The sequence below is a fragment of the Conger conger genome, chromosome 4 (assembly GCF_963514075.1).
Source record: "Conger conger chromosome 4, fConCon1.1, whole genome shotgun sequence".
NCBI classification, from domain to species: domain Eukaryota; kingdom Metazoa; phylum Chordata; class Actinopteri; order Anguilliformes; family Congridae; genus Conger; species Conger conger.
Window position 1 is genome coordinate 77,596,358 of NC_083763.1, and position 15,863 is coordinate 77,612,220.

The following is a 15,863-nucleotide window of genomic DNA, read 5'->3' on the forward strand; positions in this document are numbered from 1 at the left end:
CACTGATCAAATTAAAGGTACAATAGGTAAGATTTTTGTGTTAAAACATTGTTTTGGTTTGAAGGTGTTTGTTGCTGCTATTCCTCACTTGGCCGTTAGAAGTCCGAAATTACGGCTCCTTCAGTGCACGCAACAAGACAAATGAGCAGCTTATGGGATTGCAGTTGTGGTGTGAACAAAAACCAGCATACACAGCCGTCCCCGGGACCAAGTTCACGAACCACTGATCGAAGTGGACTCTTTCATACTCTACGCAATAGTGCAGCCACTACACCCAGCATTGCCACTTGGTTGGGCTATTTTTGTGAGTTTTGCTTCTGATTGGATGTTCCATGCAGCACTTCACGAAAGGTTCATTATAATGTCAGTGAGCATTGTCTACTAAGCTAACCAATAGGAATGCTTGTACCCCTGTTGCCAAGTTCATACGCCACATGCTGTGCGTTCGCACCACAGTTCAGTTGTTCTATCAGAGTAAATTTGCTCGCCAGTACCGCAACCTTCTTGTGAGACTGAGTAGTGAACATGAAAAAAAAAAAGTTAGAAAAGATTCTTTTCGAACCGATTTTTATTTTGACCGATCCCAAGTCGCATGATAACACTTCCAATACATTAAAACACAGTCCTACATGCTTATATGGAATCAAATATTAATTGCATGAAAAAAACTATTTTCACTTTCAAATGTGTAATACAGAAATGCCTACTGCACAGTTTCTTTCTCAAGAAAAAAATGCAAATAAAAATTAATCTAAATCAATTACATTCTTTGAAGGTTTGATGGTGGTGACCTGAGGTGGGGACCCAAGAGCAGAGAACCAGCCCGAGGCAGAGAAGGGGGAGAAAAGCAGCAAAACTTGAAAAATACAAACAAACGCTCTGAACTAACAAAACAAAGGAACATGTAAATTAATAAACTGCAATAATAAGACACAAAACCTTGAGACAGCAGTCAAAAGAAACTCAAGACTGAGCACTGAAATATGAAACGAGAGCAATACAGTCCCCTCCTAAAGTATTGGAACAGCAAATTAAATTCCCTTGTTTTTTTATACACTGAAGACAATTGAGTTTGAAGTCAAAAGATGTCCATGAGATGACAGACCCGAATTTAGCTCTTATTTCCTGGTATTTTTCATCTAGATTTGTTAAACAGCTTAGAAAAAATCACAATTAGTATCAGACCACCCAATTTTTAGGTGAGCAAAAGTATTGGAACATGTGACTTGACCCTCGTTTAACTTTATTCCTGTGGTGTTGCTATTGGGTTCCCTGTTCTGAAGCCTAGTTGAGATCATTTTTTTTAACAAAACAAAACATAGCTGAACAGAAGAACTAAACTAACAAGACATAGGTGACAAGACTAATAGAAAAAATCATACTAATAATCACAAGAACACAGGGGAACACAGAACACAATCATTACAAACAATCTGTCTGCTGACCGAAGGTAACACTATATTATTTTAAAATACTTGGGATGCCTCACTCTGCACTCTGTAAGTACTTAGGCCCCTAAAAATCTCTTTCTATCATATTTAATGACAGTTTTACATATGATCTATAAACCCAAAACCCAGGATAGAGGGGATGAGTGAATGTGGTCTGGACTCTGTGCAGGAGGGTCATTGTGTTAGAGACGCTGTAGAAGGACAGAGTTCCTGCCCTGTGATCCAGGTACACTCCTATTTTGGAGGAGGGAGGAACAGGGATTTTAGTGCTCTCATTATTGTGCCAGAAATACAAACTTGAAGGAGAGCAGCGCAAACTCCAGGACTTGTTATTATATCCCAGACCAGAGTCATGACTACCTCCTTTCCTGCTGATCTCTTTATACGACACTGCTATATAAACCCCATCTCCACTCCACTCAGCCTCCCAGTAACAGCGTCCAGACAGACCCTCTCTGCCAAGCACTTGCTCCCAACAGTCAAATCTTTCTGGATGATCAGGATAGGACTGGATCTCTCTCACATGGGTCACCTCTCTGTTCCCCTCAGACAGACGGAGGTTTCTGTGTGCTGTGTTGTGGTCCAGTGTGAGCTGACATGCATCTGATGGAGAAGCAGAAGTCAAAACATAGCCTCTAACTGTAGCCTAGCAACGAGAGAAGGTGTGATGGTGCGGTGCATTTCTAACAGGAATAATCTCACACACGTATTCACGGAGGTAACACAGTCAGTTCTGTTATACTATGAGCATTAATGCCATAATGCTTCATGAACTCACACACTGATTGAAATATGATGCATTGTTGCATTGCTTATGAATTTGGCCAGTAATGCTCTACACATGAAATTTGTGAGAAAATCTAATCTAATCACTAACCTATTTGTGAGATCTTGACTAATTCCACCTTGCAGATGTCCTTCAGTCGTTCTTTCAGCTCAGATACAGATTTCCTCACAGCCTCAAAAGAGACGTGTGGACTGACAGTGATGCTGGGTAAGTCTCCAGGTCCAGGAGGGGCACAGAGAGATTGCCAGCTCTGAAGACAGACAGACAGACAGACAGACGGAGCAGATCTTTATAAATGAGGAACACACCTCACCATGTGTGTACAATGTACATAGTGCAGACTGTCAGAGAGCCATTGATGTTACCTGGAGGAAATGGATGTGATCCTCTGTGTGTGAAAGCTGCTCCAGCTCAGCGTCTCTCCTCCTCAGCTCAGCAATCTCCTGCTCCAGTCGCTCCAGGAGTCCTTCAGCCTGACTCACTTCAGCCTTCTCCTGATCTCTGATCAGCTCTTTCACCTCAAAGTGCCTTCTCTCAATGGAGTGGATCAGCTCAATTACAACTATCTCACTGTCCTGCACTCCTTCCTGAGGAGAATGCATTTAGGAGATAGAGACAGTAGAGGTCTGTACATTTTAAAGGGGAAGTTCACCAAAAAAGGAAAATAATGTATGTTTCCACTTATCCAGATAGTTTCTTCTTTAGATGCAGTTCTCACTGATATAATGAAGCTCTATTTGTTTTCTGGCAATCAATGCAGCAAAAATGTACATTCAAAATAAGTTCATAGTAACAGCTCTTTCCAAACATAATACCAAGGTTATACACAAAATGCTCAAAATGCACATTTTAAGAGATAACTATTTTTTCTACTACCAAAACTCAACAACTGCATCTTTCTGTCAAGATCTCCATGTCTTCTTTGCAGTCCAACATTGCAAACTAAATGAGCTCCTATATTGTCTTGGTAAAATTTCACGAACAAAAGTTCACCGCTAGCCAACACCCACATTTTGATGTTTCGACACACGAGCCAAGTGCAGCACACAGCTGGCTAATATACTGAACAAAACAATTAACAACAGAATAATAGTGTGCTCTGCTTGCGTGAGTTGGCGAGTTCCAACACTGAGCTCCTCACTGGCTGACTGGAGGAGAGCCCTGACTGAGCCCTGAAATGGCTCTTCCAGCAGCCAGCTGTTGTCTTCTCCTCTGGTCAGTACCCACCTTGAGTGACTGCACAGCCTGTCTCAGATCCTGCAGCTCCTTCTCTCTCTCCTGGATTCTCTGCTGGAATTTACTCTGTGTCGCCCCCAGCTGCTTCTGTGGATAGATTGACCAAAGCATTAACATCTGTTCAAATCATGTCCTATTAAATATGAGGCAGTAACTAAGCACTAAACTGTGTGACATCCTACAGTTCAGTGTTTACAAGTGCATAGGTAAAGCTTCTAAACTGTGTGAGTGAACTAGCTGCTCCAGCCGTGTTGATTCCAATTCAGAGAGTGAATAGGGGGGTGAAGGGGGTGAACAGAGCTGTCACAGAGAGCTGACTTGGGTTCACTTCCTGCTCTTACTGCTCAATCACTGCAGACCAGGGAATCACTATAATGTTCAGTACTTTTCAGTATATGAATACATGTTTTAGTGATAAGCCCAGGTAACATCTATATTTACTGATAAAATGGCATTAGTATTGCCTGTAAGAGTTTCAGTCCTTACCTGTTTCTCAGTCCTTTCTGCTGCAGCTGAGACTGTATCATGGCCTCTGTGTTCATCCATTGTACACATATAACAGATACACTGCTGATCGGTACAACAGTAAATCTCCAGAACTTTGTCATGATGAGAGCAGATCTTTTCCTGCAGGTTTCCAGTGGCTTTCACCAGTTTGTGCTTCTTAAAGGCAGGAGATTCATAGTGAGGCTGAAGGTGAGTTTCACAGTAAGAGGCCAGACACACCAGACAGGACTTGATGGCTTTGCGCTTTTTCCCAGTGCAGAAATCACACGCCACGTCACCAGGTCCAGCGTAACAATGAGCAGGAGGAGCAGCTTGGAGTTCTATCTTCAGTTTCTCCACCACTTCAGCCAGCATGGTGTTTTTCTTAAAAACAGGCCTTGGGGTGAAGGTCTCTCTGCACTGGGGGCAGCTGTACACAGAAGCATGATTATGCTGAATCCAGCAGCCCTTAATACAGCCCATACAGTAACTGTGTCCACAGGGAATAGTCACCGGATCCTTCAGTAAATCCAGACAGATCGCACAACTCAAATGTTCCTGATCCAGTAAACCTCCACCTTCAGCCATTTCTCTGCTCACACTGACAGAGTTTACTTTCGTTTCTCTGAAACTGCCTGCCAGAGAGAGTGGGAGGGACTCAGTGAACACTTCATTGGGTATTTATTAAGACTTTTTTTCGACTTCTGCTGCCGTCGCCTATCCAGAGGGCTGACGCGCTGTGTGTTCAGAGATGCACTTCTGCACGCCACTATTGTAATGTGTGATTATTTGCGTTACTCTCACCTTACTGTCAGCTTTGACCAGTCTGGCCATTCTCCTCTGACATCTCTTATTAACGATTTAGCGTTAGCGTTGCTTAGCTACCGTTAGTGCAGTGGGGATACATTATTGGTAGTAGACCTAGATAACGTTAGTACAGTTGCTTAGATAGTGTAGTAGACCTTACTAGCTAGCTACTAGGATGTTTGACGACCTGGAATGGTTGTTTGTAAACAGCTCTAAATCAGCTATAATGTTTTCCAGTTTTGGCTATCACCAGTACAAAATAGAAACTGGCTATGATGGCTAAATTGTGTGCTTTGTGTTTGTGTAATGTGTGGCACAAAGACGATTTTGGCATTTAAAAACGCGAAATTGCTGCGAAATTGCAAACAGGCAGTTCCAACAGCAGAGTTAAAAAAAAAAGGTATGGTGGACCAGCAATTACGAATAAGAAGTTGCAAATAAGAAACTAACAACAAAAAAATCTGCCTCTCATAAGTTCTCAACATAGGCTAAGTAAAAGTAAGTAGTCTAAATAACAAGCTGTATCAAAATCTTGGTTGTGGATGCCTGTTCCAATGAATCCTCCTATTGCTGTAGCAGAAGTCGGGAAGTCCTGCAGGATGTAGCAAGGGATTGATTGAAGTTATTACTGGCAGTGATGCAAACTCCATGTTCGGTTGTACCTGCTCCTCCGCTGTCTGTCTCTCTCACTCACTCACGCCGTTCTTCCTGTGTGAATTACGATTAAAAACTGTAAGGTTGCATTTCTTAGTCAAAAGAAAAGTTGGTCTTCTAACTCTGCCAAGAGCTGTCCGTCATATGGCTCAGGCTAGCCATGGTAAGTGCCGTGATATTTGTATGCTAACGTTACCGTATTTACCGAGTGTTTGCCCTTATAAGTTTTGCCATATATTTAGGAAACAGCTACACTGAAAAAGGCCTACATACATTATTTAAGCATGGGTAATATTGGACTCCTAACGGTCAAGAGAGGAATTGCAACAACAAACACCCTCAAACACTGGTTATGCTTCCCAAAGTCTGTGAATATAACGCGTAATATAATGCGTTATACAGTTCAGTCTTCTCATGCACTATTTTGGAAAACTGACAGTGACAGTAGTGTTCTAGTAAGAAAATGTTCGAACAGGTGACTTTATGATATTACGACTTTAGTGTGCTACACAACACTATTTATATTTTTTGTCTTTTTGAAGTTATCACTTTAGCTATCCTACTATATTATGAGCAAGCAATTTATTTGGCAATGGAACCAGCTGGCTATATAACTAAGATATGATCGTCTGCCACAAACGATGCAACTGTAACTTACAGTTTTAGACAAATAAAGGTGACATATCTTGCTGTGCCATGCCTTGCTTTGTCTGATGTACTTGTGCATCATGATTTTTACGTTTGCTGTTCAATCAATTAACCACACTGACAACTGAAATTGTCGTTGTCGTTGATCAAGTCTCAGCTTTGGCAAGTCAGTACTACAGAGATGGAGAAACAAAACTCTATAGCATGTCTGCTCTCTTGCCTCAATAACTATTTAAGGGGGTTAACCCTGGTGTCCTGTCCAAATTCCCACAAAAGCCGCTCTCTGCATCTACACATTTAATCACCCCCTGTATTTTATTGGCCATGTAGTCTCTTGCAATCCTGCCTTTATTTCCCAAGAGAGAACAGAGTTCTAGGTTGACATACCTGGTTAAATAAAGTAATGTTAGCCAACTAGTGACCGCGGATCATAAAAAAAAAAAATCTGTAATAATAATAATAATGAATGTCCTGAATCAAAGAATACACTTTTGTAAACTACACTATGTAATAATTGCCTATTATATACAGTATGTGACCGCATCAAAAATATCACACTGTGATGTCGGCTTTAATCTAACATTACCACACACTATGACACGCTGCAAACAGCCCAACCTGGTGAGTTGTGTTGGATTTTGGTATGCTTTAGTACATTTTTATCCATCCATCCATCCATTATCTGAACCCGCTTATCCTGAACAGGGACGCAGGGGGGCTGGAGCCTATTCCAGCATACATTGGGCGAAAGGCAGGAATACACCCTGGACAGGTCGCCAGTCCATCGCAGGGCACACACACCATTCACTCATACCTACGGGCAATTTAGACTCTCCAATCAGCCTAACCTGCATGTCTTTGGACTGTGGGAGGAAACCAGAGTACCCGGAGGAAACCCACGCAGACACGGGGAGAACATGCAAACTCCACACAGAGAGGCCCGGGCCAAAGGGGATTTGAACCCAGGACCTCCTTGCAGTGAGACGGCTGTGCTACCCACTGCACCATCCCTGCCGCCCAGTACATTTTTATTTGTTTCTTATTTGAGTTCAAAAAGTTGTGATCTGTGTTTAAAAGCCCCAATGTTCATCCTGTTCCTGCAGTTTGAGGCTTTTCTTCAAATGTGAATCTCAGCCAACAGATGGCCTGAGACATCTCGACTGGCCCGGGCTGACCGAGAATCTCCACAATAGGGCCAATACATTTACCTTCATTATCTGACTCCATTTGAAACTAGCATTTAGACATTTTTAAATCAAGCATGAACATCGGGATATGACAATATGACATTGGTGTTGCACAAGGGAGCTGCCTTGGTCCCCTTCTTTTTTCATTATGTATGCTTCCCTTAGGTCAGAGAACACAATGTTAATTTCCACAGCTATGCTGACACACAACTATACACTGCAGTTGAGCCAAATGATTAAAATGCATTATGTTCAATTAATCAATCGATGATGTAAAACCCCACGCTAACTCAATGACAGAATTTAGCGAGGGCCGAAGGTATCAGCATGCTTGTCCTTCTGGTGTTGCTGGAAGAAGATTAGTAGGGTTAAATAATAATGACCGCGATGACTCCATTTAAGATATAATTTAGAAATTTGGGTTTGAAAAATATGCGAACCTCGGGAGTGATTACACTCGACTCTTACCTGCGCCACCATTACTCAATATATGCTCCCGGGATTAGCATTATTGCTGAATCTCAGTTTGGCGGAGAACTCAGAGGCTGAGGGTCTAGCCAACACAATACATGCACTACATTTGACATGATAGTTGCAAGCCCAGGTCGGCATGCATTTAGAAGGTTCCTTAGAGTTAACTTGACAGGAACCGGCGTAGAAACGCCCATGGGTTCCCTTCGCATTAAATTACAAGACCCATGCACCACCAATCCTTTTTATGGGCCGAACTTGGCTGCCTTTCCCAGCTTGGAAACACCACTAAAGTACCAAGCCACTGATCAGTTGGTCTTTGGTCAATATTGTCCCCCTGAGTATTCAGTCGTAATTTAGGCTGAAAAAGGTACAAGATGAATTAGAGTCATGGAGATCACGCAAGTTACAAATAAAATAATTTATTCGCAGGTAGGTTATTAGCTTTAGAATATCACAGTCAATTACAAAATAGACAAATTGAAAATAGAAATATAGAGTAAATAGTCTTACCCAGCCTGCTTTGGCTACACACATATACAGAGTATGCACAGTGTGGGAAGTCGAGTGCGATCTTCCTTATACATATCGATAGAACGTGCATAGTGTGAGAAGCCGGTTACGGTCTTCCCAGATTGGTCTGTCTCCCTTGCTTTTATGCCAAATCATACGTTTTAAACCAGGCAGCAATGCCATAAATCAACCTGGAGGGGTGGTCACCCCCCCACCCTTGGGGGTTGTTAAGTAGGGAAAATGAGATGATTACCAAGAGAGGACATGCAGGTTTTCCCTTGAGTAACTGAAACTATGGTTCATTAAACTCCATTTGGTATGAAATGTATCTCATCCACTTCCTTGATTTTACCGGATCACATCCATACCCAACAGATTATCCTTATGTTTTATTATGATGTAGTTGTCACAAAAAGTCCACCATTAACCCAGGGGAGAAGAGTCAGGTGTAAAGACAGAAATGTCCAAATGGGGGCACTGTGGGAGTGTCCTGAGCCTTTCCCATAGGAGGTGTCCAGGTGGTGGGTCACGGACGCATTCTTTTCCCATGACCTGGCCCAAGGCTTATTGACCCCTCAACAAGAACACCCCCAGAAAACCCATACAGCCACAGTCCATCTTCCCCTTATCTCAGTCCCTCTAGATGCGGACATTCTTGGGAGCCAATGGTCTGACTCCCCCAAAGGAAGTCCGAATCAGAGAGCTTACTGGACATACCTGGAGAGAGATGTATTTGAGAGTTTTCGTGACAACCGTATTATGTGATAAATATGTTTTGTGCCTCTCATGGTAATATACCTTTTGGATAAACCTGATTTGGGTGAATTAAAGGAAAGGAGACAAAACCCCAGATTGCTTGATTTCTTCTCCATATCTCCAAAATCCAGGCCTTTGTTCTGGACCCTAAAAATGGTCACCCACGCTCCTCCTGCTCATTGCGGTTTTATGTCCCTTCACGAGCCGTCAGGTCGCCTGCAGCGGGTTTATTAATTGTTCCCCGTGGTTCACAAAAGAAAATTGGGACTGCTACTTTTAATCATTACGCCCCTAAATTATGGAAGAGCCTGCCAATTCATACCAGAACAGTTCGCTCAGTGGAAAATTTTAAACGGCAGCTGAAAACCTGAAATAAATGTGTTTTTTTCGGTCGGTTGTTGTGTGGAATTACAGTATATATTTCCACAGTGTCCTCTCACTTGAGGGAGGCGCAGGGAAAAGGCCCCAAAGTGTTCGTCTTGTTTGTTTCTTATGTGGATATATTTACAGTGTTTCTTATTTTCATTTGTGTTTTCTCTGCAATTCTTTGCAATTGGCTTAATTTAAAGCACTTTGAGCTACACTTTATGGATGAAAGGTGCTATAAAAATAAAGTTTATTAAAATTATTATTTTAAAAATCACTTGACAAATCTGACAAATCTGATTCTGAAAATGTATCGGGAGTTTCAGTGACGGGGGCGAATGAGCCCAGTAGGTGGCGGTGACTTACAACCTGCCTGCTCGCAGCCGCGGTCGAATAAACTTTCTTCTTTTTTCCTTTTCTAAAGAACCAGTGGAATTCATGACTTTCCTTTCGTTCACCTAAGAACGACCTACTGTTATTAATAGTATGTTTAACACACACTTGAGATCGTTCAAATGGAATTAACTTCGCCTATCAACCCAATAAATCAAATCAATGGAATAAATATGGGTAAGCTGGAATTGTCTTTATGTATGTTTTTTTTCAATGCGAAGCTTTCTATGTGGTATTTTTATTATTATTTTTATTTTAACACACTTTGAGGCTTAGGCACTTCATGCTCGCGCTGTCCTAAAATTCCTTCTTACTGTGCAAAATGCCCTACCCGTAACGTTAGCCTACACAATAAATAAACAGCGTGTAATGCTTTTCAGTCTCATGTTTTAGATTAGTTAGCTTAGCCTACTCGCTCTCATGGTCATGCTACATTACTTCAGGTAAGTCGCATGAATACAGAACAGGTGAAAGCAGCTTCATTACGCTGCTCATAACTGGAACCGTGTACACGACACCTGAAAACTGGACCACCGAAATAACGTGGAGGGTTCGATAATTATTTTAATTGCCGGATACACGCTCTTGTAATGCATTCAGTTTTTCTTTCCGTTATTGTGAACTTATTCTTACCTTGATCTTGTAATTGTGATTCTTCTTTCTCTGTATTTTGTACTGATATGATTTGCGCATTGTTATGTATCCCATAGCACTGCTGGAAAATGAAATGAAAGTTAAAATAAATAATATGAACAAATTGCAAAATGTCTTATTTCCTGGACAATGAATTAATTACATTATACCAGTACATTCTATCTGACAATGTATGATCTACAGCATGTTGTAGGCCAACATGTTAAAATGCATATAGTGAGCCCATATGTAATAAAGTATGATATTTTGGTGTCTGGTAGGCTTAAAATGTAAGCAGTAAGTTAGCTATACTATACTGCAAAGCTAGGCTGTAGTCTGTCACAGCGTGAATCAAACACAATCAAACACATAAATGGGAAAAATAAACGTCAATCACCTGCTGAAGATAATTCCCTCATAGCGGGGAGTGTTCAAAATCATATTAGATTATGAATCCCCACACCATTTCCCCCCACAACGCACACACTTGTCTGCCCCTCTCAGTCAATTCACACCTTAACCAGAAGCCTTTGTTCCTGAGAAGCATCTCGTTGGCAAACCTGAATTCAAACATCTGCAGGTGATTGGCCAGGAAGCTTGGTTCTAGTTTGTTGATCATTGGATGTCCAGAAGTCACCTTGAGGCCATTGGTACTTGGGCAGGCCAGTGTTGGATAAGGATGTGCAGGATGGAGGCAGAAAGCTAGGTGAGTGACACCCAGAGCGAGAGGCTGTCCAAGGCACCACCTTCAAAGGCAAATGCAGTAATGCCTTTGTCACCTGCAGCACTAGGATCACCGTATACATTGAGGGTCTAGCGTCGTATTTTACTGTTATATACAATACATTGTTATTCCCTTTGCTTCTGTTTCATTCAGGAGAAGTAAAATGTAAAACGTAAGTATTCTTCTGGTGTAACACTTGAGAAGTAGAGTCTGTTTTGTGATGCAGAATAAATATAAAAATAGCTTATTTTGGTCAGCCTAGAGTTTGACCAATGTCTCTGACTTTTTTCTTCTTACATTTCCAGCCTCATAATGGCTTCCATGACTGTCATTGGCACAACTCTGGGCTTCATGTTGACAAATGCCAATAACAGACTCCAAAGGCACTCAAAATCTTCAAATCGAGATACCTAAAGCTTTCTCATACCTGCTCCATGGAAGTAATTGAATACACCTGACTCATCAGAAACTGGTGAGAAGCCAAATTTCCAATTTCCAAATTGTTCCCCTTAAAGGGTGGGGGGGCCATGTGAAAGAAGGGATGTAATTCTTATACCCTTAAATTAAAGGTGAAATCTGAACTTTGACGTCAAAGTCATTGTTGAATTTCAAGTCCAAAGTGCTGGAGTAGAGAACCAATTGAACATAAATTGTACCACTGTCCAAATACTTAGACTGCACTGTAACTCTACATTGACCAAATCAGTGATTAAAGAAATGTGTTCAAATATGTAGAATTTTCAGCTGATGCAGTTAGTTTTGAAGCTAAATCTCTTCATCTGTTTCTCTCCAGGAGCTGCACTTCTGCACACCTTTGAGCAGCAGTATGATGCAGGCAGGAGTCTGTCTGAGACAGGACACTGAGACAACACTAGCAGAGCTCACTGAGCAGCACAGGATCAGACTGAAAGAAGAGTAACTCAGTGGACTGGAGTCTGTCCACATGGCAGAGTCAGAGACTGAGTGTACTACACCAGGACTCAACACACTGGAGCCAGAGTGTGTTACAGCACACAGTGGGGTCAGTGCTGTACACCACACTGACTCACCATTGATAAAAACAGAACCTGATCTGGGTCCCACCAACACTGGGGATCTTATTAAGACAGAGAGCCTAGACTTTACAGAGCTGGCATATAGAATCCATCTGCACCCTGACCAAATCAAAACAGAGACTGATGATGAAGCCTACATTAAGGCCAAACACATCAGTGTCCTGCAGGACATTAAATGTGATGTTATTACATCTGATGAAGTGAACCCTGTGCTTAATGAAGCTGGTGTTGTTCACAAAGACCAGACTGAACCATGGCAGTGTGCAGGAGAGCCAAATCCACACTGCAGGAAACCAGGGAAAGAACAGGACCATTCCACCCAGCATGTGAGATGCCTTAATGAGCCATCAGAGTTAATCCAAGACAAGGGAAACCGTAATTGTGAAAAGCCCCACCAATGCTCCCTGTGTGGGAAGCATTTTCTTCATGAATCTAATTTAACTAAGCACCAGATAATTCATACAGGTGAAAAACCTTACAAGTGTGATCAGTGCGGCAAGTGTTCAGCTAAATCTTATTTAATCTTGTTTAAATTTAAATCTTATTTAAGCCAACATCAGAGAATCCATACTGGTGACAAGCCCTTCAAATGTACGCAGTGTGGGAAGTGTTTTATTCATAATCAGCAATTCATTGTCCATGAGAGAATTCATACTGGTGAAAAGCCCTACAAATGTACTCAATGTGAGAAGTGTTATTCAGATCATTCTAGTTTCATAAGACATCAGAGAATTCATACTGGTGAAAAGCCATACAAGTGTACTCAGTGTGAGAAGTGTTTTTCAAAAATAACTACTTTAGTAATACATCTGAGAATTCATACCGGTGAAAAGCCCTACACATGTACTCAGTGTGAGAAGTGTTTTTCAGATCATTCTAGTTTCATAAGACATCAGAGAATTCATACCGGTGAAAAGCCCTTCACATGTACGCAGTGTGGGAAGTGTTTTTCAGATCAATCAGGTTTAATAAGACATCAGGCAGGTCATACCAGTGAAAAGCCCAACAAATGTGATGTGTGAGAAGTGTTTTCTTCAGAAAAATAATTTAAATAAGCATCAGAGAATTCATACAGGTAAAAAGCCTGACGCAGACGATCAGTGTGGGAAGTGTTTTTTAAGGAAATCTAATTCAAGCTAACATCAGAAAATTCATACAGGTGAAAAGCCTTACACATGTACTAAGTGTGGGAAGTGTTTCACATGTACATCTAATTTAAGGAGGCACAGGAAAATTTATACAGGTGAAAACACCTACAGATGTTCAGTGTGAGAAGATTTGGACAGGTGAACAGTCGAATTTGGAAGATCTAATTTAAGGAAACTCTGGACAGTTTATGCAGATGAAAATTCCTTTGCACATTCCTGCCCCTCCAAATATCACCTGATACAAACAGAGTGAAATTGTACAATTCAGACTTAAAAAATAACATTTTCAGAAGGAAAATTATTTTCCGCAAAGCCTCGGATAAATGCTCCTGAGCTACTACAAGACTGGCTCTCCTGCCTGCATGTCGTATCGGAAAGCTCCACTGTAATGAAATGTATTATGCCCTGCAACTTTGATCACAAACCTTTCTTGTTTTCTAGTCAATCTGGAACCAATATTGATCGTGAAATTGATAGCTGCCACCTTTTAGTATTTCCTGCCCAGAGATGATGGATGAAAATTTACTATTTACTGGAGCCACTAGTACCGTTGAGTGGCTGAACTGTCCTTGTCAAATAAACTATGTTTTGGACAGCTAGTTGACTGGGACAAACTGGGGTTGCATTTTTATTAAGTACCAAATCTTTTGGAGTGTAATTTATAATCTTATTGCTTAATAAATTTCATAGTTGTATCAATGAAATGGCTTCAATGATGGAAATGACTGAAATGTATTTGTTTGGAAGTAATTTTTGAACAGCTGCTTGGATATGAAAATAAACATGGTAACTAAAAGAAACCCAAGTGTGTTTCTCTGTTTTGTTGGCAATTGTGGAAAGATGTGCTGGTTCACTGCTCCACCAGGACATCCACACAACCCACCCCCTCCTCCTCCTCAGCCCCCACACCAGCTCGCCAGGGTGGGCTGTCTGCAGCGTATCATGGTGTGTGGTAAAAGGGTAACCTGAGGACCATACTCCAGCCCAGTAGGTGGTGGTAATGCACAGAACAGGTGTAACAATATCCGCAAATAAAATCAGATGGAGAGATTGTGTGCTGGCAGCCTTCCTGAAGCTCGGTTCTGAGTTAGTTCACTGGAAGGAGTGCTGGCAGCCTTCCTGAAGCTCGGTTCTGAGTTAGTTCACTGGAAGGAGTGCTGGCAGCCTTCCTGAAGCTCGGTTCTGAGTTAGTTCACTGGAAGGAGTGCTGGCAGCCTTCCTCTTGCTCAGTTCTGAGTTAGTTCACTGGAAGGAGTGCTGGCAGCCTTCCTGTAGCTTAGTTCTGAGTTCACTGGAAGGAGTGATGGCAGTCTTCCTGTAGCTTAGTTCTGAGTTCACTGGAAAGAGTGCTGGCAGCCTTCCAGTAGCTTGGTTTTGAGTTAGTTCACTGGAAGGAGTGCTGGCAGCCTTCCTGTAGCTCGGTTCTGAGTTAGTTCACTGGAAGGAGTGCTGGCAGCCTTCCTGTAGCTTGGTTCTGAGTTAGTTCACCGGAAGGAGTGCTGGCAGCCTACCTGTAGCTTGGTTCTGAGTTAGTTCATCACAGAAAAGGGATGAGTTCCGAGCACAAAACTCTGGTTCAGACACAAATAAATCTTGCATTGTTTTTCTGTTCCGAGACAAAACAACCATATTTGTCATTTAATTCCTTCCAAAGAACACCAAATAAATCTGGATAAGAGCTATTAGGAGAGATGAAGCAAGAGATGGATTTCTAGCGAAAAAAGGCAGCATTGTCCTGTGCAATAGTTATATCTAGTAACATATCTTCACTACTGTTTGTCATACAAAATTGTGTATAAACAGTCGTAACTCTTATCTTTTATACATTGACTGCACACAGTACTCCAAGTGTGTTGTATGAGGTAACTTCCTTGGACTTATACTCAATATTCCTGGCTATGTATCCTAGCATCCTATTGGCCTTTTTTACTGCTACCGCACATGAACTATTACCCCCAGGTCTTTTTCAACTTGAGCACTATCCAATTTCGTACCCCCCATGAAGTAATCCTGCCTTATATTTGCATTTCCCACATGTAGAACTTTACATTTAGTTGTCTTGAATTTCATATGCCAGATTTCTGACCACTTATGGATTCTGTTTGTCTTCCTGGATTACTTTAGTACAGTCCATACTGTTAGCTAAACCTATTTATGTATCATCTGCTCTAATTTAACTAAATGACTTTCGATGCCCGTGTCTAGATCATTTATGTAAATGAGGAAGAGCAGTGCCCCCAGCACCGACCCCTGTGGGACTCCACTTCCCACAATACCCTGCTTGGATAAGGCCCCTCCTACTACTACTATTTGTGTTCTATCCTGTAACCAATGAATAAAATCACCATGACATCACAACAGCAAATAACTTAGTTCTGTGTGGATAGGGTTGAGGAATGTGAATAGCAGGCAGTGTCATTTTCACCAAGGTCTTAAAACGTAAAGTCAATGTTGGAATATAAAAATAATTTATGATGCTAGCTAATGTAACGTTAATGTTAGATGTCAATGTCCTCCCCAAATGTTAGCTAGCCAACATCATTAGCAT

At 41.6% G+C, this 15,863-nt stretch overlaps 3 protein-coding genes across 3 annotated transcripts; 1 reads left to right on the top strand and 2 right to left on the bottom strand.

Annotated features, from left to right (window-relative positions):
* Positions 1 to 15,863, bottom strand: part of LOC133127121 (zinc finger protein 883-like) — a 56,563-nt gene that overhangs the window by 12,963 nt on the left and 27,737 nt on the right.
* LOC133127143 (tripartite motif-containing protein 16-like) lies at positions 634 to 10,874 on the bottom strand. Of its 2 annotated transcripts, XM_061239818.1 has the most exons (7): positions 10,786 to 10,874; positions 10,389 to 10,470; positions 3,961 to 4,390; positions 3,466 to 3,561; positions 2,604 to 2,825; positions 2,329 to 2,488; positions 634 to 2,054 (listed from the first exon to the last, which is right to left on the bottom strand). In XM_061239818.1, exons 3-7 carry the CDS (start codon positions 4,333 to 4,335, stop codon positions 1,516 to 1,518), a joined length of 1,392 nt encoding a protein of 463 aa, XP_061095802.1. In that variant the 5' UTR covers positions 4,336 to 4,390; positions 10,389 to 10,470; positions 10,786 to 10,874; the 3' UTR covers positions 634 to 1,515. The 2 variants fall into 2 exon arrangements, with proteins under 2 accessions (XP_061095802.1, XP_061095800.1); XM_061239816.1 differs by lacking the exons at positions 10,389 to 10,470; positions 10,786 to 10,874 and having other exon boundaries at positions 3,961 to 4,548.
* LOC133127156 (zinc finger protein 501-like) lies at positions 9,800 to 13,929 on the top strand. The gene is made up of 4 exons (XM_061239834.1): positions 9,800 to 9,932; positions 10,969 to 11,094; positions 11,418 to 11,584; positions 11,906 to 13,929. Exon 4 carries the CDS (start codon positions 12,056 to 12,058, stop codon positions 13,187 to 13,189), a length of 1,134 nt encoding a protein of 377 aa, XP_061095818.1. The 5' UTR covers positions 9,800 to 9,932; positions 10,969 to 11,094; positions 11,418 to 11,584; positions 11,906 to 12,055; the 3' UTR covers positions 13,190 to 13,929.